This window comes from Ursus arctos, unplaced genomic scaffold, assembly GCF_023065955.2.
Source record: "Ursus arctos isolate Adak ecotype North America unplaced genomic scaffold, UrsArc2.0 scaffold_24, whole genome shotgun sequence".
In the NCBI taxonomy this organism is placed as follows: domain Eukaryota; kingdom Metazoa; phylum Chordata; class Mammalia; order Carnivora; family Ursidae; genus Ursus; species Ursus arctos.
In genome coordinates, this window is record NW_026622919.1 from 42,797,501 (window position 1) to 42,816,877 (window position 19,377).

The window sequence follows — 19,377 nt, forward strand, 5'->3', positions numbered from 1 at the left end:
GGCAGCCCGCTGGGGGCTCCCTGGCCTTGTCCTGCTGGGCCCCGCCGGCAAGGACTCCAGAGACGACGCTGCAGCCGCGGTAGCGGAGAAGGCCGCTTAGAAAGGAGTCCCTTGGAGAAACTGAGGCACCCAACCAGGAAGTGGGTTTCTTTGCCTTCAGATTTTACTTTTCTTCCCTTCTCTGCCCTCTGTGCCTGCTCGTCCTCCACAGACCAAGTCAGCGTCCCAGGTCTGGGCTACGAGCAGGCCCGCTGCTCTGTCTGGTCGTAGCCGTGGGAAGGCCCCGGTCAGCCCAGCACTGGTGACTGCCCGATGTCAGAAGCACAGCAGCTCTGGTGAGAGAACTCTGCCAGAGCACACTGGACGTGGGGCATGGCGATGGGCGGCCTCGGGGTTGGGGAACCCAGATGCTGGAGGCTGACGTGCAGCTGTACGGACGAGGCTGGAAACACGCCAAGTCTCTTGTGCTCTGTGTGACACACACCTCAGGAGGCCTGGCTGGCCCTGAGAATGTTCTCAAAGCCCGCAGGAGCTGAGGCTGCACGCGTCTGCACACGATGCGGTGGGAATGGCGGTTCTCCAGAGCCCGTTTCTCTCTCGACCTGTTCTCCAACACGCCAAGCCACTTCTTCTAATAGGTGTGAACATAATGGACTTGTTTAAGTCCTTTTGAAGACAGGCCCACCGCTGCATGCCTGCTGCGCCAACAGCCGTGCCAGGCTACAGAACACTAGGGCCCTATTCCTGGTCCCTCGACGTCCGTCCTCTCCCCCCACAGAGAAGCAAAATGTCAGTGGAGCAAATTACTCACTGAATGCTTTGGAGTCTATAAATATTAAATTGCTATGGCTTTCACTGGCCCATATAAAATTAAAGCTCTGGTCAGCTCCAGAGGAGGGCTGGCTGCTTAGGAGGAGCGGGGGAGGGGAGCTGCTGCCAGGGGAGAGACAAGTGTCTCCAAAAAGGGCAGAGCCGTGGCTGTGGGCTGTGGTTGGTAGGGGACACCCTGGCTGGCGGAGAGGCAGCGGGCAATGGGGTACAAAGAGCCAGGAGGTAGAAATACCGAATGCGACTGTAACCCAGGATGGGGTTTTCTCTGGTGTTTCACTTGGGGCTTTATGGTTGGGGATGTGTGTGGTTTGCACAGAGTTTTATGTCACGTTTCTTACTCTAGCCCAGGACTCTAAAGTCAGCATGCTCCCTCGAGGGATCGTCCCCCTTAGAGCGGGTATTGGAACCCTCCGCAGCAGCAGGGCTGGCGATGGGGGTGGGGTCGCCAGCTCACCGGCAGCCAGCTGTCCCCTGTTGTGTGCCTCCCCTGCCCCAGGCTCCTCCCCTCTGGCCCCAGTGCTCACATTGGCAGCACGGCCTTCTGTGTGCGGACTTCCCGCCTCCTGTGTGCGACTTCCGCAGCACTGACCTGTGCTGGCTTGCGTATACAGCAAGTGCACCACGTGGGACTGTGTTCACGCCACTTCGGTTAGGTTTTTGGGTCCCCTGCAGGTGGCAGGGGTATCTTCTGCTTCTTTGGGATCTCTTGAGGATTTATTGAGTGCTTCTATGTGCCAGGACCCCGTGCTAAGTTCTTTGAACGCACGACCTCTTTGATCTTTACAAAGTGGGAGAAGGAGGGAACTGTCCTCCATTTACCACATTGCAGTGGAGGACACTGAGGCCAGGAGAGGGGAAGTGAGTTGCCGGCTTCCTTGGAGAAGTCGCCTGCAGAGCTGTTCAGTGGCTGAGCCTGGAATCTGTCCCAGCACTCCCAGCACTTCCCGACTCTCAAGCAAGCTCTCTCTCCCATGCAGGCATCCCCACCCTCATAGTGCTGGACCCCCAGGGGGAGGTGATCACGCGGCAGGGGCGTGTGGAGGTGCTGAACGACGAGGACTGCAGGGAGTTCCCGTGGCACCCCAAGCCCGTGCTGGAGCTCTCCGACTCCAATGCTGTGCAGCTCAACGAGGGCCCCTGCCTCGTCCTGTTTGTAGGTAGGAAGCCTGGCAGGAGCCCCAGGGTGGGCTGGAGGCATGGACCTCACTTGTTGCGGGGGAGGGGGGGTGTCTGTCCCTGCAGCTTCTTTCTGTCACGAACAATGCCAAGCCTGGGCCTTTGTCTCTCCCAGCAGCCTTGCTTTTGACCCCAATGATTTATTCATGGCTCTGCCCCTGCGGGAGGGGTTCTGGGAGCTCCCCCTGTGCTTTCCTTCCTAAACCGCCAGCTGGGAAGAATAGGTCAGGCTGGAGCCCGGCCCCCACGACCAGACCCATTGTTGGAAGGAGGCGGGCTGCGAGCACAGCAGCTGCAGGGGCTGGGCCCCCTTGGGCGAAGCCCCCCCACCCCCACCCAGCCTCTCTGTGGCCAGGTCCCCCCCTCAGTCTTCCCACTCTCTGCTCAGTGGGTGACTGCTCTGTGGAGCAGGAAGACACCAGAACACCCCCTGCAGGCTCCCTGCAGCCCTGCGGGATGACCCCTGTTCCTTTTGCAAACACCACTGCTGGCCAAGGGCCACCTCACCTTTTGCCTTGGGACGTGTTACTCAGCTCCAACTCAAAATAATTTGGGGTCCTAGGATCATGGCTGAGATGCTGCCATGCCCACTTCATTGATGGGGTTGGTAGGGGAGGTGCTCTGGAAGTCTGCCGTGGGGGCCCTCAGGAGGGGAGCCAATATGCAGACTCTCAGGAATTCTTACACAAACTGACTCGCAGGCCGGCCCCTGTGCTTGGAGAACAGAGGCCTCCTGGGGAAGGATGGCCTTGGGGAATCCTTGTCCTGCTGCTGGCTCACACACCCACGTCCCGGGGCTGCTGGGAAACAGTTCTGAACTGAGGGACAGCTGCATCTCACTGGCCCCCTGTAGATGCTGGTAAGGAGGTCCCAGAGAGGCAAAGTGAGTTCCAGCATCACAGAGCGGATTCGATGTGGATCAGGAATATGTCCTGCCGTGTCTACGTGCTGCGGCCGGCCCCCCAGGGCAGTGTGGCACTGCTGGGTGAAAATCCTGCTGCCTGCCTCCCCTTCCCCTCTTTGCCCCTTGGGGAGTTGCTCTCGTTCTGGGTTACAGGGTCCAGCAGGAGTGAGCCCCAGGGCCCCGGAGTGTGGCTGCCCCCATGTTGCTCTTTCACTGGAGGCAAGAGATGCCTAAAGGGGGTTCTTGGGCACCCGGGCAGGCAGTCCATCCCTTCCCGGGCAAGTCTGGCCATCAGTGAAGTTGGCTTTCCAGGGGTCCCGGTGCCACCGCATTGCCACCAAAGCTGCTGACCGGACTGCAGCCTGACCCCCCTGCCACCACCACTTCTGCCATTTTCAATAGGAAGTTAGACCGGAGTTCCTCCTGTGGTTCTATGATTGAGAGAAAAACTACCAGGACCTCAGGTTCTGGCTTCAGGGAAGCTCGGCTTCCAAGGCCAGTTTGTGCTGAATGCGCTGGACAGAGTCGTGGTGCTTGGGGTATTAGTGACGCTCGATGAGGTGAGTAGTTGCTGCGGGAGCGTGGTGCAGTGGTGCGCATGCGCCGCGGACACGCCCCCTGTAGCCGGGGGCGAGGCCTGTGTCCCAGGGGAAATTTTGTGTCCGTTCAGGGGCTGCCCAGATGGGCGTTTCGGCCCAGGACCCAGCTCCCTCAGGGGGCGCCACTCCATCTGTTCCACAAACCAGTGCTTCTCGTGTCTCTCTCTCCCCATTACAGATTCTGAGGATGATGGGGAGTCTGAGGCAGCCAAGCAGCTGATCCAGCCAATAGCCGAGAAGATCATTGCCAAGTACAAAGCCAAAGAGGAGGAGGCGCCACTTCTGTTCTTTGTGGCGGGCGAGGTGAGTGCGGCTGGGGCCCGGCCCGCAGGCTGCTCAGCGGGCCAACTCTTGGGACACGAGGGATGCGGCTCTAGGGGACGTTTGAAGGAGCTCCGGGATCTGGGGTGAAGAGCCCACAGACAGATGTGCATGAAAGGTGCGTCATCCCGCACGGAAAGCCATTTCCTGTCGCTGCTGTACCTTCCTCCCTTGTTTGCCGCTCAGCAGCCTCAGAGCAGCAGGACGGCCCCCGGGAAAGGGCTGCCTCTTGCGCCTCTACCCCCCAGGCTGCTAGGACGAGTGGCAGCCACAAAGATGGTCGTCAGCACTCGCTCCCTCCCGGCTGGGTCCACACCAGGCCCTGGATGCTTGACGAAGCGTCTGCTTGGCTAGTCCCTCGGCCCTGGCCTGCAAAGTGGGCGCGTCACAACTCAGACCTGCATCTCCCCAGCGGCCCGGGAGGCTGCTGAGCTTGGACACTGGGGCTTCCCAGCCTCTCTTCACCCCAGCTGGGATGGACCGCGCGGGGATGGACCGCGCGGGGGCCTTTTCACAGGGTGAGAAGGCCGGGCGCTGAGCTGGGGCCACCTCCCGGTGCAGGCGCCTGTCCTGTCCACCCCCGGAAGCCCGTGCACGTGTGCTCCGCCACCTCCCCCGCCCCTCCGGGCGCCGGCCTCAAGCTGACTGTTGACCCACACACTTTGGGAAGCCCCCTGTCCTCTTTCCACCCGTCCGTATCCCCAGTTGGTCAGAGCCCAGCACTCATTTGGTGCTGTGCTGTTTGGCTCCGAGGAGAGCCAGCACGGCCAGACACCCTGAACCCGCACCCATTCATCACCTCTTCAGTAGCCACCCCTGCCAAGCCCTGCCGGGCCCCCGGCAGGCAACTGAAGTCACCCTGCTCTGCGGTGGGGTGGAGGGAACAAAGCAGGTTCACAGGGCCCTGCCTTGGGGCTACCCACGCCCGCCCCACACAAAGCACAAATGGTACCTGCTCTTAATGTATTAAAGTCTAACCCCTTTCAAAGGGCTGTGAGAGAAGAGATGGGTGCAGAAGAGAAGGGGCCGAGCCAGGGGCTGGGGTGGGGCTGGGGAGCTCCCGTAAGCGCGTGAGGAATGTGGCCGAGAAGGCGCATTTGCAGGTCTCCCGTGTACCAGGCAGCCAGCCGAGCTCCATGGCGCCCTCCCATTTGCTCCTCACGGCGCTGGCCGGGAACGGCACCCCTGGGTTTCACATGTGAGCAGCGCAAGCCTTGGGGAGCGCGCCGGGCGGCTGCAGGTCTGGGCTCTCGGCCGGCCGGGCTCTGCGTACTTGCTGGCTCACCAGCTGGCTCGCACCTAACCCCATGCAAGCCGTTCTGGAATCCGTCTTACAGACGACAAGGCCTGGGCTCCCAGAAGTGACTTACCAGAGCCCCACGTTAAGTAGGTGGTGCAGAAGACTGAACGTGAGGTCAGCGGGACCCCAGAGGCAGTGTTCTCACTCGCTCTGCCCACGTGGTCCCGCAGGTGGCCAGGCCCAGAGGGCAGGGTGCCTGCCCCAGGACAGAGGAGGGTCTGACGGAGTCATCCACTGCGCCAGCTCCCCACCTGGCCATCCTGTCCTTCCTGTGCACTTCACCTGGGCTCCTGGCCTTGGCAGCTCTCTTGGTCCAGTTCTCTGGCCTCGTGCACCGAAGCCAGGCGTCATGGAAGGGGATGGGTGCGGGTGCCGGGTCATCGAGCACCGATGGAGCACCTCTGAGCCAGCACTCTGGCCCTCTCCCACTCCTCGCAGGGCTAAGGGTGTTTGTCATGATCCCCCTGCTCTGACAGGCAGAGGTCATCCCTTCTGAAGCCTTAGTGGATGTTAAAATTCACCTCCCCGTGGTTTGCTCCCAGGGAGAGGGGCGGGGCCGCAGCCCTGTGCTCAGCTTGGCCCAGGCCTCCTCATGGGAACTCCGTGTACAGTCGTCGTCTGGTTGCCTCCCCTCTGCTTAGCATGAAGATCGTTTATTAACCCACACGGGGGGCCCGGGTGGGGCCAGCAGTGCCAGAGATGCTGACTCACCCATCATTGCCGGAAGCGCATGCCCTTTCTAATCATCTTCCTAAAGATCTGCCCTTTGACAAAGGAATGGTTTTTTGAGAAACCAGTGAGTGGTAAATTCCGTGCCTCCTGCTTGCCAGCATTTAAGGCCAGGAATGCCCCAGCCCTTCCTGTGCAGAGGGACGTGGGTCTCCGTGTGCAGCTCAGAGGCTGCGTGTGTGTTTTGTGGTGAGACGGCCTCGGGGTGGGTGTAGAGTCCGTTTCCTGCTCTCTGCCAGATTTGGGTCGGTAGCCTGATGGGTAATCTCAGATGCTTGCTCCCTTACAAAATCTTCCGCTAGTCTTTGGGTTTCTGGGTTTGCTTTTGGACTTAATAAGGAAGATTCACCGCAACAGTCCGTGGGAGTGTGACCGACACTGGCACCCGTGTAAGCCTCGGGAAACGCCTTCTGAACGGCCGTGCTTCTGACTCCTGCCCTCCTGAACCCCAGGGGTGGGGTGGGGACAGGAGCTGTTTCTGTTCAGAATTCCAGAGCTGGAAGTGCAGATTGGCCTCAGATAGCCACAGTGGGGCTGCAGATAATTGAGAGGTAATGGCAAAAGGAAGTGATTAAAAGACAACACGTTTTTAGCAAGCACAGGACACGTGGAAGTTGCTTTTGTGCTATTGAAGGAAGAGGCCTTGTCTGGTGGTCTGCGGAGATGCAGAGAGAATTCTCCAAGGCAGGGTCGAGTCCACTGCTCCCTGTTCTGAGAGCCCATCTTTCCCGGAGGGCCACCCACTCTTCAGGACACTGGAGTGGTGGCTTTCCATGCCGTCTGGGGGGCTGGGGTGGGGGCCAGGGGACTCTCTACCGTCTTTCTTGAACACTTACGGGTTTTCTCTCCCTCTGGTGACTTCCAGGACGACATGACTGACTCCCTGCGCGATTACACCAACCTGCCCGAGGCTGCCCCTTTGCTCACCATTCTGGACATGTCGGCCCGGGCCAAGTATGTGATGGACGTGGAAGAGATCACCCCTGCCATTGTGGAGGCCTTTGTGAATGACTTCCTAGCAGAAAAGCTCAAACCAGAGCCCATCTAGGGGGGCTCCAGCCTCAGGAGACGTTATTTAAAACTCGGTCTTCTCCTCTTCCTCCTCCCCTTCCTTCCCTCCTCCCTTGGACTTTTCCAGTGTGTCCCGAATCACACAGCCCAAGTGTCCAACCTCTCTGTGGTGCCTTGTTTTCTGCATTAAGTCCTCAGCTAGCACCCTAAGGTGCACATCCTCTCCGCAGCAGAAGAACCCACCGTGTCTGGAGACTCTGCTTAGGATCCACGGGGCTGGCAGAACCCGGCCAGAACCAGGACTGCGGCCCACTCCCAGTCACTAGCTCTCGGGGAAGTATTTGCCGGGTGGTCTTGTGCCGAGCGGGCATGAAGGACAGCGCGCTGGTGCTCTGGCCCCGCCCCCGGTGTCCGCCCGCTCGCGCAGGGCCCAGGACAGCTCAGTGACACACGGACGTTTGTGCAGGTGGAGCAGGGAAAGGGCCGCGGCCTCGCGAGGCCTCAGCTCGGAGCTGCTGATGAGAACACCATCCTCTCTCCTAAGTGACTTCGTCTATCTTGGTGTGAGGGAAAGACACCAGCCCGGCAGTCAGTTCTTGGGCAGGGGATCTCAGGATCTCAAAGGAAGCTTGTGTTCTTTCTTGGTGAGAGAAAGGGAAGCTCTGGTAGTGGTTCATGTACCAACTGCTTACTCTGAGCTCCTACCACGTGACAAGAAAGAGCTGCTCGTTTTTTTCCTTACATCTTTCTTCCTTGATCTTACCTTCTCCAAGTTTCTGCCTTCTCATATGAACAGCCTCTACCGTCTTGGAATTTTGTTAATAAATTCTTCCCCCTTGGACAGCTTCGCGAGAGGCACCCAGCCCTGTGTTTTTAGAGGAGCCCCGCCTCACCAGCGCAGACCTCTGACTCGGCCCAGCTCTGGGCCCGGGGCCACTGCAGCTCTGCCGAGGTGCCTGTGTCCGCCTTTGGTTACCTGTTATCCCTCTTTTCTTTTCAAAGCAGAACTGGAACAAGAAATTACCAGAAGCCTAGCTTTTTCCTGAGAACCTGCACAAAGAGCTGTGTCCTGGGTGGCCGTGGGAGCAGAGGACGGGTCAGCTAAAAGTAGGCCTTGGATTCCCTCGGCGAGGCTCAGGTAGCTTGGCTCCCACAGAAGGGAGATAACAGCTGTGTCCTTGGCACGTGGGGTAGAGGGCTTTGCCTAGGGGGTCACAGGGTTTGGGCCTCTCTCGACCAGGCCTTAAGGGTCTTTCATACCCTTGGCTCCGCCTGTCAGCCGAGAGCACCGATTTGGAAAACCTGGCCCCCCACCCGCTGTTGGCACCACTGCTCCTTCCTGAATTGGATCGCTGACTCGCAGTTCGGAGGTACAGTTAGTTGGTAATAGACAGTTATGTGATGTCGCGAGCCTGAAATGCAACCACCTAGTGAGAAATAAAGCAGGCATCTCGGGACGTTATCAACGACTTGGCCTTTCCTGTGCTTCGTAACAAAAAGCTTTTTGCTTATGGCGCTGGGCTCTGGGGAGGGGGTGGGCGGCACGTACGAGATCCTCGTGACTTCTCTGGATGCCTTAGTAGCAGAATTGTTTCAGAATAGTTTCAGAATTGTCCAGAACTGGCCCTCTGTCGAATCCTTCCGAAGCTGAGGCGCTCCTCTGGCCTAGAGCACCGGAGGCCGGTCCCTGCTGGAGCCCCGGCTGCCATCTCTCCTGGTTCCACTTGTGCTGGCGGAGGGCAGATTCTCCGATCACAGGCCTCCCTGTGGACACTGGTGCTCAGGCCCGCCCCACAGGGGAGCAAGGGCTCCGAAGCCTGAGGGGGGCAGTTGTAGAAACAAGGAATCCCACGCAGGTCTCCCTGTGAAGAATGGGCAATAGCAGGAGACCCTCCACCCTGGCTCTAGGCTGGGCTAGGGGCTTCCGTGGGAACCCTGCCAGTGCCTCCTCTGGGAGTGTGGTGGATGCGGGGACAAGGTGAGCACCACGCACTTGGAAGATGGAGTTCTGCCTACGTCCCCGTATCATGATAGCCTTGGAGGAAAAGTGGTCTCTCTCAGCAGCCACTTCTCTTCTGGTGCAGAAGGAACAGAGTCCAGTGAGGGGTCCCTGTAGGTCCCTGTATGTCCCTGCAGCAGAAAAATTAGGTCATCGTGATTCTTCTACGGCCTTACAGGGCTGACTGAACTACTTGTCCCCGAGGGCGACTGGATCCTTGGCACCAGATGCCCCTCTTGGAGTGGGTGTGTAGGTTAAGGGCAGTGGGAAGGTTGACTACACGAAAGCTTTAGGTTTGTTGAGTGGCCGCGTTGAGGGGAAACGCGGGGAGAGGACCCGTTCACCAGTGCCAGCAAAACCCCGTCTCAATAGTGCAAGAGATTTTAAAGGATCCTGACGCAGACGAAGTGGGTGGCTTCCCAGTTCCCACTAAGCAGCTCCAAAATACCTTCATTCTTGTCACTAATTGGAAGCAGGTTAAAATCCCGGCGGTGATCTCTTCAAGGGCTTCTGTCAGCAGCAAGGGAAGCCGTGCCCCGGCCGCTGAGGCAGGAAGGTGGGCTGTGAAAATGCCACCCTGGGGTTCCAGAGTTTGTGCTCACCACAATGACTTCCAGATCCGATTCTACCCATTTTCACAACAGAGATGAGATTTTTTTTACCTGTCCCCAACAATAAAGATCTGGTTAAGAAAAAGGGTCTGTGTTTGGAATTGGTATGTACAGTGGACAGCGCTGAATGCCAGGGCGCAACCGAAGCTTCCTTTCCAGGAGTGAAGTGGCTGCCTGCACCCCCCCCCCACCATCTCCAAGTGTGTCCTCAAATTCAGTGGCTCTCACTTCCCCAAGCACGAGGAGCCAGTACTGTTTTGTCATCAGCCAAGCTTCAAGTGGTAGTTTTCAGCCAGACTTTGTTTTTGCTTCTTGCCTCATTAAAGACACTAGAAAGCTGTTCTCTCCTCCTGCCGCCTTGTTCCAGGGTAGCAAACGGAGTTCTGCAGTGATCTAGAGACGGAAGCGTGGTCCAAGATTCATCAGTGGGACCCAATCAGGTGTCAGCTTAGAATAGCAGGCATGTGTGTGCGCGTGTGCACGCGTGTGGACTGGGATCGTAGCTCTGGGAGGGGTCTGAGCAGGCACCCGGCCCAGCCCCCTCCACGCACACACATGCAGGCACATCCTGATCCTAAGTCTTCCCCGGGCCAGGCTGGGGAGGCCCGTGCTTGCCCCATAGGACTGGAACGTGGCCGAGCATGGACGGTGGGGAGCTCTGCCATGTGAGCAGAGGACTGACCCAGAGGCCCAGAGCTCGGGGTCTCTCATGTTCCCCGAAGCAGCTGTGTAAAAGTAAAAGCAAGCACTTCACCTCGTTGCCCTCCCCCCATATCCAGGCAGGCCGTCCAAGGGAAAATTCTTTGTTGACAAATGGCTGTTGCCTATTAGCTTCATTCTTGATTATTCAACGATGTAAATGGTGCAAGGGAAATATTTTCCGGCAAACAGAAGGCGGTTTGTAGGAAAATTTTATATTGGTCTACTTTAGGGCTAGGGTTTCTCCTTCTAGTGGGGGAAATAGGACATTAGGGTGTCCTAGGCACACCGCAAATGTGCAAGCATGAAGAAAATCTGCTCTGTTTAAGGCATGATGTGTCCCAGCCCCTTGGGGGTTTGGACTACTTCCCAAGCCAGGAAGTGTGTTATGCCAGTTGGGTAGGACTTGTTCTGAGGGGCTGTTGGATTTCTACCAACTCATGGAAGCCTGTCCTCAAGCCCTCGGCCAGTGCACAGCCCAAAGGAGGCAGGTGGGCCCGTCTGGGTTCCTGGGTGCTGATGCGTCACACGGGCTAGAACTAGGGTAGAGGAGGAGGAGGAGGCATGATCTTGGGACCCAGGGCTAAAAAAGAAATCTTTGGACATCACGGGATGTGGAAGGAAGTCCCCAGTCAGGAGCCACTCTGCCGGTCTGCAGTCAGTATGCACCCCCACCCGCCTTCGGAGAGGCGAGAGGGAGGCTGGGAGGCCAGAGCCCGCTGCAGCCCTGTCCCCTCCCCAGCCCTTGTTCCCTTCTTGCATCCTGAAGTAGCAGCTTGGAGGAGGGCCCCGTAATAGGAGACTTCAGCTGAAGAAGGTGGCTTCCCTACAAGCATAGTAGGCAGAGAACCGATGGCATCTGTAATGGACTCAGACTTTGGGTTACACTTGGCCTCTGAGCGTCGGCCTTGGCCGTGGCTTCCTGAGTCCAGCGAGGGCGGCCTGGCTTGCAGGCCGCGTCTCAGCTGCACCGGTGTAACGTGGCAACCTACTTCAGACTAAGTTGCCCACAGCAAAAAAGAGCCCATCCATTCATGGGGCTTCTAGCTTGTTACGTTTGTGTGTTCCTTGATGCAGACAGACGTTCTTGGGAGCTTAAAGATGTCTACCTACGTGTTTCTTAAAATTGTTGGAGCCAGCCAGATCTGCTCCCGGTGAGGGGGGCGGTGAGGGGCTGGGCCCTGGGCCAGGCACCAGGCCCTGCAGCACAGCTAGTGGCTTTCAGCACTAGTCACAGGACCCTGGGTGAGATGCTGCTGCTGGGGTCTTCGTGGGACAAGATGACAAAAGTGGAGCTGAAAGCGCAGCTTGGAGGGGGACATCGGGTGCTCCTATCCACCACAGGTTGAGGGGAAACTGGTAGAAACCCGGGCCCAGGGGTCTGCTCACCCTCCAGACCTTAACGACAGGATTCTCACGGCGAGCTGGCTGCTGGGGCTGGGGCAGGGAAAGGCCTCTGCAGCTCTCCCTGCCCTGGAGCTCCAAACCGGGCGGAGGGCTCCCGGGGGGAGTTGCAGGCGTCCGGGGACAGCAGCATCTGCCCAGAGCTGCTTTCCCAGACGTTCTACTCCAAGGAAAAAGTTGTGCCACTTCTTGCCGCAGCCACTTCCCACTGTCCAATTCCTCCTTAGTTTTTGGTCTGATGTCTATCTAGGCTTCAGATTCTGCTGAGAGAATGAGAAGCTGGATGGGTCTCCACCTTCAGCCCCTCTGAACACAAGTGGCCTGTAAAATGCCCTCTGTGGAAAGAGACTGACTCCGGCATTTCCAACAATTTAATTCCAGGAAAACCAGACCCCTCCCTTCAGGGCTGGGAGTGGTTTTGAAGCACGGCTGCCACCTTGTGGCAGAAGTCCCCAATAGCACTCACTCCACACAAAGACCAGGAGCCCCTCGGCCAACCACGGGCCAGCTTCTCGGAGTCCGTGCTTGTCATGCACTGCTCATTTTTTATTCTGATTTCCTGGGGAAATGGTGAAAAAACAAATGATGGCATTAAAATGGCAAAGAATTCAAGGGAGCAATTTTCCATTATCGCTCAAAAAACAAGAACTTCGCCACCATCTGCTTCCCCTGTAGTCATCTGTAAGAAAGGAAAGCTTGCCCTCTGCGAGATTATCATCATCACAGAAAGAACTTACGAGTCCCGGTATCTAAGCCGTTGACTAGAAAGTGAATGGGATGTAAATTTCTTTCACCGGGTGCGATCAAATAGGCTGGTTTTACACTTGCTTTGAACAGTAACAAGGCATAGTGTTTGTTGCTCTTTCATTGATCTTTATTTTGTAACAAGAATCAGCAGAAGAATCCAGGACAAAGCCACAGAAAACTGGTTTCATGCTGGAAAGGTATGAACTTCCCATCAGTGACCTCTGCTTTCTTAGGACTTCTCCAAGGTGTCGAGAGAACAAATGTCAACAGACTCCAGCAGTTCAGGTCCCTGAGCTGCCTCCCAGACTTAGCCTGCTGGTGTGACAGGCATGAGGTCTCTGTGAGCCAGAGGGCCAGGGCATGGAGGGTCCCAAGAGCAATCTGTGGGCCACTTGCATCGAACACCGGTGAGGCCCCGGGCAGCCCAGACCGGAGTGGGACACGAGGGCAGCGACTCCAGGCCTCCCGCCTGCAAGAGCACAGCCACCGAGAGACTGTTCCTGCCAAAACCTCTCCCCTCAAACATATCAAAGCAATCCCACCCTGCCGCCACTTGGGGCATGAGTCACACTCGATCTCTGGGTTCTCTCAAGAGGAAGTTTTGCTAGGGAGCAGGGGAAGTCTCAGGAAGAATTCTCACCCTGGTTATTTTTGAGGATAAGCAGAGATTCACGGAAATTCTTATTTTTCCAATAACCATACAGTAGCCTCTTGCCCACCTCTTGCCTCCTGGATATGGCCTGGGCAGCCACAGTTACCGACTCTGCCTATCTCCTAACAACGCAGGAGGGGCTGGGGACCCCCTCCAATCAAGGACCGACTTCCATGTTCCGTCTCAGTGGCACCTCCCGTCCCTGCTCGAGTGTTCTGCCCTCACACGCAGTTGTCTTTTCCCTTCAAAAAGCAGGATGCTCGCAGCCATAGCTGAGTTCAGGCTGTCCACACCGGGCACGACGGGGATCAGTAGCCTCTTGCCCCCGGTGCTCTCGGCCAACTGCAAGGACTCCAGGCTCACGCCGTGGGTCTCCCCACCTATCACCACAGCTGCTGGTGCCTCTGTCCAGTCCGAGTCATACCTCTGGACCTCCAGTTCAGGGAGCCAGGCTTTACTGGCTCCAGGTTCTCGATCGTCTTCTTCCTCTTCCTCCTCCTCATACTTGTGCAACTTCGAGAGTCGTCGCTCACATACCCAGCCATGGTCACTGGCTTTGTTAGACATCTGGGCCTGGGCATAAAGGCCACAGTTGTCAGCCACGTAGACCCGGGTGTCGGTGGGCAGGTAGCTGGGCAAGGTTTCCCAGTCCAGATTACTGACGATGGGCACCTGGAAATGCGCCCCCATTGCTGCCCGTAGCACTTTGGGCTCCCAGGCATCCACACAGCCTAGAAAACAGAGATAGAATCCAATTAGGACTAGAAACCTTCCCAGACAAGGGGATTTTGGAGTAAATCAGATTAATTCTGGATCAGGACAGAAAGCCAAAAATGTCCTACTGTAGCCTTCTTGAGAGCTGGGACCTCTGCCTCCCCAGTTATGGCAGCGTCCGGCAAAGGGACCAAGGGTGGATTCCTGCTGGTGCGGAAAGAGACTTTTCTCATTCCTTCAACATGACCATCCACCTGGGCCAGACACTGGATAGGAGACGCAAAGAGCATTAAAGTCCCCAGCCTCGAGGGGCTCGTGGCAGACTGGGCGATGGTGTTGGGACATCTGAACACATGACTACGTATCAGTAACTGATGTAAGAGCAGCATGAACAGGGTGACGGAAAACCCTTGTACAGAGCAGAGCTACCAGGAAAAACACCCCACAGAACATGACCCTAAGCTGGACCTGGAAGGATAGGAGGAAGCTGTCAAAGAAAGGCCGGGGGAGTTACAGAGGCGGGAAGAACGCCATAGCCCAAAACCCTGTAAGGACAGCGATCTGGCCGATAACGGGTGGGGTGCAGTGGGAGATGAGACAGGAGGCAGGCAAGGACCAGTCTAAAGGAGGGTAGGAGCCAAGCTGAGGAAGTCTGGGATTTTATCCATTAGACAATAAAATGAGGACGAAGGATTTTAAGCAAAGTAGTGACAGAATCTGGTTTATGCTTTAGAAAGGCCCATCCAGCTTCAATGTTGAATCTGCACCAGAGCAGGGAAGCCGCTAGAGAGCGAGACGGTAGATGGGGGCAACCACAGACATCCAGGGAGAGCCGGGCAGCAGCCTTCTCTTTCACACTCACACACGCCCTCTCACCACACGGTAAGAAGGCTAGAACTCTTGTATACATAGCCGCAAGCTAAGCCCAGCCACTTGCACGTGCGCTTTCCCAGGACCACAGGCCAGGGGAGGCAGCAGGGCCAGGCCACCACCGACCTGCCCCCCCCCCCCCCCCCCCGCCATCAGCACAACTCTCCTCATTCTAAGTTACTGCAACAATTAACCTAACTTCAGGACAGAGTAAGTAGGCAAACCAAATTTTAAAAGGAAAATAAGACACAGAGAATGGAACACTGCCCACACATTGTGCCAACAATGGGCTTTCCCAGTCACCGCAGGGACCCAGAGATGGGAGGTGGGCTGTCTGTCAAGAAGCTGGGGGCGAGGGAGGGACAGAGGAGGGGCTGAGACTCATGAGGGGAGCCATCCAGTCTGACCCCTCTCCCTGGTGGGGAGTAAGGGACAAGAGGAGATTTCCCCCCTCATCCTCATGCCCTCCATCCGGGGCACCACACCAAGTGTTCCCTGCTCCCTCCCCACCTCCTCTGTACCAGCCTCCACCATCAGTGTGGAAGCTGCACCGCCTGCAATTTATACGTACGCTTCCAAAACCACCCCGGCTCTCCGAGCGCTCAACGACAGCGTGGGTGAGCGAGGTACTGATGATGGAACCCCAGCACCTAGCTCTCATGCTGGCGTCTCTATATCTCCTCCACCTATTCCAACGAGGTGGGACAGGATCGAAGGGTTGAAAGGAGCAACCGAGGCAAGTCTCAGGTGCAGGGTCATTATCAGCTTACACTGAATGATCCCCCCCCACAAGTTGTAAGAGGCATTTTTTAGGTGTGTCCCACGTGATAGCCAAGTCTCTTTAGAACCAAGCCTATCCATCCCATTTCCTTTTTTTTTTAATTTTAATTTTACTTTTTTTTTAAAGATTTTATTTATTTATTTGACAAAGAGAGAGAGAGCACAAGCAGGGGGAGCAGCAGGGAGAGGGAAAAGCAGGCTCTCTGCAGAGAAGGGAGCTGGATGCAGGGCTGGATCCCAGAACCCTGGGATCAAGACCTGAGCTGAAGGCAGAGACTTAACCCTCTGAGCCACCCAGGCACTCACCCCCCTTTTCTAAGATTTTGTTTACTTGAAAGAGAATGAGAGAGCAGGATGGGGGGCAGGCGGAGGGAAGGGGCAGAGACAGGAGAAGCAGACTCCCTGCTGCGTAGGGGCCTGACACAGAGCTCCATCCCAGGACCCTGGGATCATGACCTGAGCCAAAGGCAGATGCTTAACCAACTGACTGAGCCGCCCAGGTGTCCCCTACTCAACCCATTTCTGATGACAGGAGAGAAATGTCATGGGGCTAACTTGTGTGGGGGTGTTTGACCCATCCCAAGGCTAAGACAAATGCATCCCAATTTCATAATCACACTCCGTCGGCATCATTCCTTTTATCGGATTCAGAATGGCAAGAGTTAGAAAGGTGTCATATGCCCAACATTTTGGGAACTCAAGACCGTTACACAAAGGATGGAAACAAAGTGTTAAAATTGGTATCTATTTCTTCCCCTGACTGGTTTTAAGTTCTTTAATAAGCTAGCAGGTGCCAAAATAATTTTAAAAGAGAATCCATATCTCCCGAAGTACTTAATGTATGCCAAGCAACCGCTGACTACTTCATGTGGGCCGTCTCAACCCTCACAACAGCCTTACCGGGTAGATTCTGTTATGCCCACGCTACAGATGAGGAAACTGACACTCAGATTATTGCTCACAGACATACAGCTAATAAGGGGCAGACCCAAGACTCAAATCACAAAGCCAGCTCACTTCCAAGTGGCCACCCGATCCACCCAGTAACAAGTGCTCTGACCTTTGGTGAGTAATACTTTGCTGCAGCCGGCCCCAGCAGCAGATCTCAGAATCGTCCCCAGGTTCCCGGGGTCACGGAGATTGTCACAAATCAGCAATAAGGGCAGCAAGTGGCGAAGCTGAGTCTCTGGGTATGTCATCTTAACATGGTCAGGTTTGGCAAAAATCCCTGAGGAAACAAAATAGGCGGTTCACTTGTCTGATGTGACCACAGGGAATCATTTGGCTTTCCATTTATTTACCCAGCTTTCTATATTCTTAGTTACATAAGTAATACAGGAATACATTCTGATTGAAAAAATTCATACAGTCCTACCAGTGATATGCAGCCCCCATAACTGTTTCCGATCCGAGGGTGTATCCCTTCAGAACTCGGTCCATCCACCTACCTATGTATATATCTACATCTGCCCACGCAAGGTGCTAATCCCCCTTACATCAAATAGTCACACCCTACGTGTTATTCTGTAACTTTACTCAATTCGCTAACATGAGATGTCTTAGAGAACTCACGTCAGTCCATTCGGAGCTACCTTATTTTAAATGCTTCACGTTATCTTGTAATATGAACATACCAGGTTTATTTAGCTCTTCCCCAGCTGACGGACATTTACTTTCCATTTTTCCCTATTATAAACAACCCTGCAATGAACATCCCTGTATCTCTGTGCACATGTCCACACATTTCCTGTGAAAAACACCTGCAAGTGAAATCGATACACGCTGTGTGTGCACTCCTAATGTTGTCAGATACTTCTAGCCACAGGCTAGGCCAATTTATTCCACACCGAGAACACATAAATATCTATACCTAAGCCATCAGTGAAGGCCCTAGAATGATACTAGGCATCTGTGTGCTGTAAAAAGGTCCTGCACTTAGGAGCCACGGATAGCTGCAAGACCATTCAGCAGGGCAGGGGCCTCAGGAGTCCTTTAACTTCTACCTGATCAGCGGTAGTGATGAGAACTCTCTCCTAGAGGCCCTACTTACATTACTGGATTTTAAAGATATGCCGGAAGTCTGACATGAGGTCTTACCGCTTTCTCTTTACCCCACCCCTTTAATATTAAATAAAACATAAGGATAAGCCAAATAATATGTATTTTTCAGAGGCATGAAATGATGAAAGCCGTCATAACAACGAGGAGGGCTACAGAAGTCCTGGGTGGGCTGGCCACTGTTAGCACACATGCCCAAAGCGGCAAGCATGGTGCAAATAAGTGATACTTGCACTGTAGCATAAAGTAGGGAATTAGGGGTGTAGCTAACGAGAGCACAAACTCTTAGAGTAAGGGAAGGACTTTAGCAGTCCCAAATCCCCACCCTAGGGGAGAGTTCTAAGCGCAGGGTCACAGATCCCTGTGACTTGCTGGGTTACAAAACAAGAGATGGTCCCCAGAATATCCTCTCGCAACTAATAGCTGAACTTTACCAAAAGGAAACACATGCACAACTGGTATGAGAGCTCCTGGCCCAAACATTAGAATCTTGAAGATAACTCCACTTGCCCCAACTGCCCCTTACTATCCAAGAGAAACTTCTACACTTACTGCCATTCAATTCTCATACCTAAGATATAATTCCAGGGTGAAAAAGATATAAAGAATTTAGTTTTTCCATATTTAGAAAAAAGACCTAAGTGCTAATAGATATTACAATCTATTAGAATCTTGTTAGATTCAACCAAATAAAGACACGGTTTCCTGTTCAATGGGCTAAGCAGGGTAATCGCTTGCAGCTTACTGCTCAGACAGGCTTCTAGAATAAGGGGGTCAATGCCAGAGAGGTATCACCACACTGGTGGAAGTCTTGTGCAAATGGATGGCTAAGTATTTTAGTAAACATTTTCTTAAATTTTAATTGGACATTAGAGGTTGAAGAAGTAACCTAAAAATATAATGTTCAAGGAACAGTGGTTATTCCTGGAGACTGGAAAGAGCCCTAATACATTTTCCACTGAAAATACTGTAAGATGCACAGATTTGAGGACTGTATTTTTCTGGGTATCTTACGAAAACATTTTGAATTTGGTTCAAATAAAATCTGTTGCCCTCAGACAATTCTGAATAAGTAATCCTAGATCTCTACTTCTAGTGACACATAGTATAACCACTGACCCATTATTCCTTGTGGTGTTACTAGGTCGGACCAATCCTTGATATCCTCAAATTTCACCTTAATGAGGCTGACACCTTTCAGCTTATCAATGGGTAGCTCCTTTATGTATTCCAGACGGCTAAAGAAGAAAACCTTGGGCACAGCACCAGCCTTGAGAGCATCTGCAATCAGCCTGCGACCTTCCAGCAGGATCTTTCCTTGCTTTTCCCGAAATGGCCTGGACTTAACTATTGTCATTACACTGCTGTGGGTGGAAACAAAAAGAGGGGTCATCACCAACATCCTTGTTACGGAGACACACCTAGTTCTAACAGATATAAAGAGCTTCACAGACATAAACTAATTCCAAAGAAAACACTTATTCTGCCTTCCATGCATAATAAAAACCAGAGGGGTGTACCGGGAAGAAGTCCTCCAACAGAAGGAAAGAGGTTAAGCTTCCGCTGGCAGGCGGGAACAGAAACGGGAATACAAGACAAGTCTCAGGAACACATCACCTCAGCCTTCTGTCCCCGGGTAAAGCCTTATCATAGCGAAGCCCCGACTCTTCCCAGGTGCAGGGCGTCTGGGATCGGGACACCTGAAGCGGCTGCTTTGGTCGCTGCTCGGGATTAGCCTCAGTCTCAGCCCTCCGGGGCTGCTTCCCAGAACTGGGCTTCCGTTCCACCACCTGTCCGGATGGAAACACCACCCTCACGGGGCTCCGCCGCAGCGCGCGGACCCAGCGCCGCCCGTCGAGGTCCCAAGTTTGGACCACCGGCAGCAGCGGCCGCGTGGTCAACCCCAAGCCCTTTACCCACGCCGCCATCTTCCCCCGCGCCGTGGGTTGCGTCACGGAAGCGCGCCGGCGGA

General features: G+C 54.9%; 2 protein-coding genes across 5 annotated transcripts in view; one reads left to right on the forward strand and one right to left on the reverse strand.

Annotated features, from left to right (window-relative positions):
- NXN (nucleoredoxin) overlaps positions 1–9,566 on the forward strand; it is a 149,873-nt gene extending 140,307 nt beyond the window's left edge. Inside the window, exons 6-8 of the mRNA XM_026517799.4 lie at positions 1,809–1,988; positions 3,689–3,813; positions 6,726–9,566. Of these exons, the coding sequence (XP_026373584.1) occupies positions 1,809–1,988; positions 3,689–3,813; positions 6,726–6,908 (488 nt within the window). The 3' untranslated portion in view covers positions 6,909–9,566. The remainder of the gene's footprint in view (positions 1–1,808; positions 1,989–3,688; positions 3,814–6,725) is intronic.
- Positions 9,567–12,436: 2,870 nt separating this feature from the next.
- MRM3 (mitochondrial rRNA methyltransferase 3) lies at positions 12,437–19,364 on the reverse strand. Of its 4 annotated transcripts, none has more exons than XM_026517800.4 (4): positions 19,023–19,364; positions 18,525–18,769; positions 16,408–16,575; positions 12,437–13,714 (listed from the first exon to the last, which is right to left on the reverse strand). In XM_026517800.4, the coding sequence occupies exons 1-4, from the start codon at positions 19,331–19,333 to the stop codon at positions 13,167–13,169; spliced, it is 1,272 nt and encodes a 423-aa protein (XP_026373585.1). In that variant the 5' UTR covers positions 19,334–19,364; the 3' UTR covers positions 12,437–13,166. The 4 variants fall into 4 exon arrangements, with proteins under 4 accessions (XP_026373585.1, XP_026373586.1, XP_026373588.1 ...); XM_026517801.4 differs by lacking the exon at positions 19,023–19,364 and adding an exon at positions 18,926–19,016; XM_026517803.4 differs by lacking the exon at positions 18,525–18,769 and having other exon boundaries at positions 19,023–19,109.
- Positions 19,365–19,377: the final 13 nt, after the last annotated feature.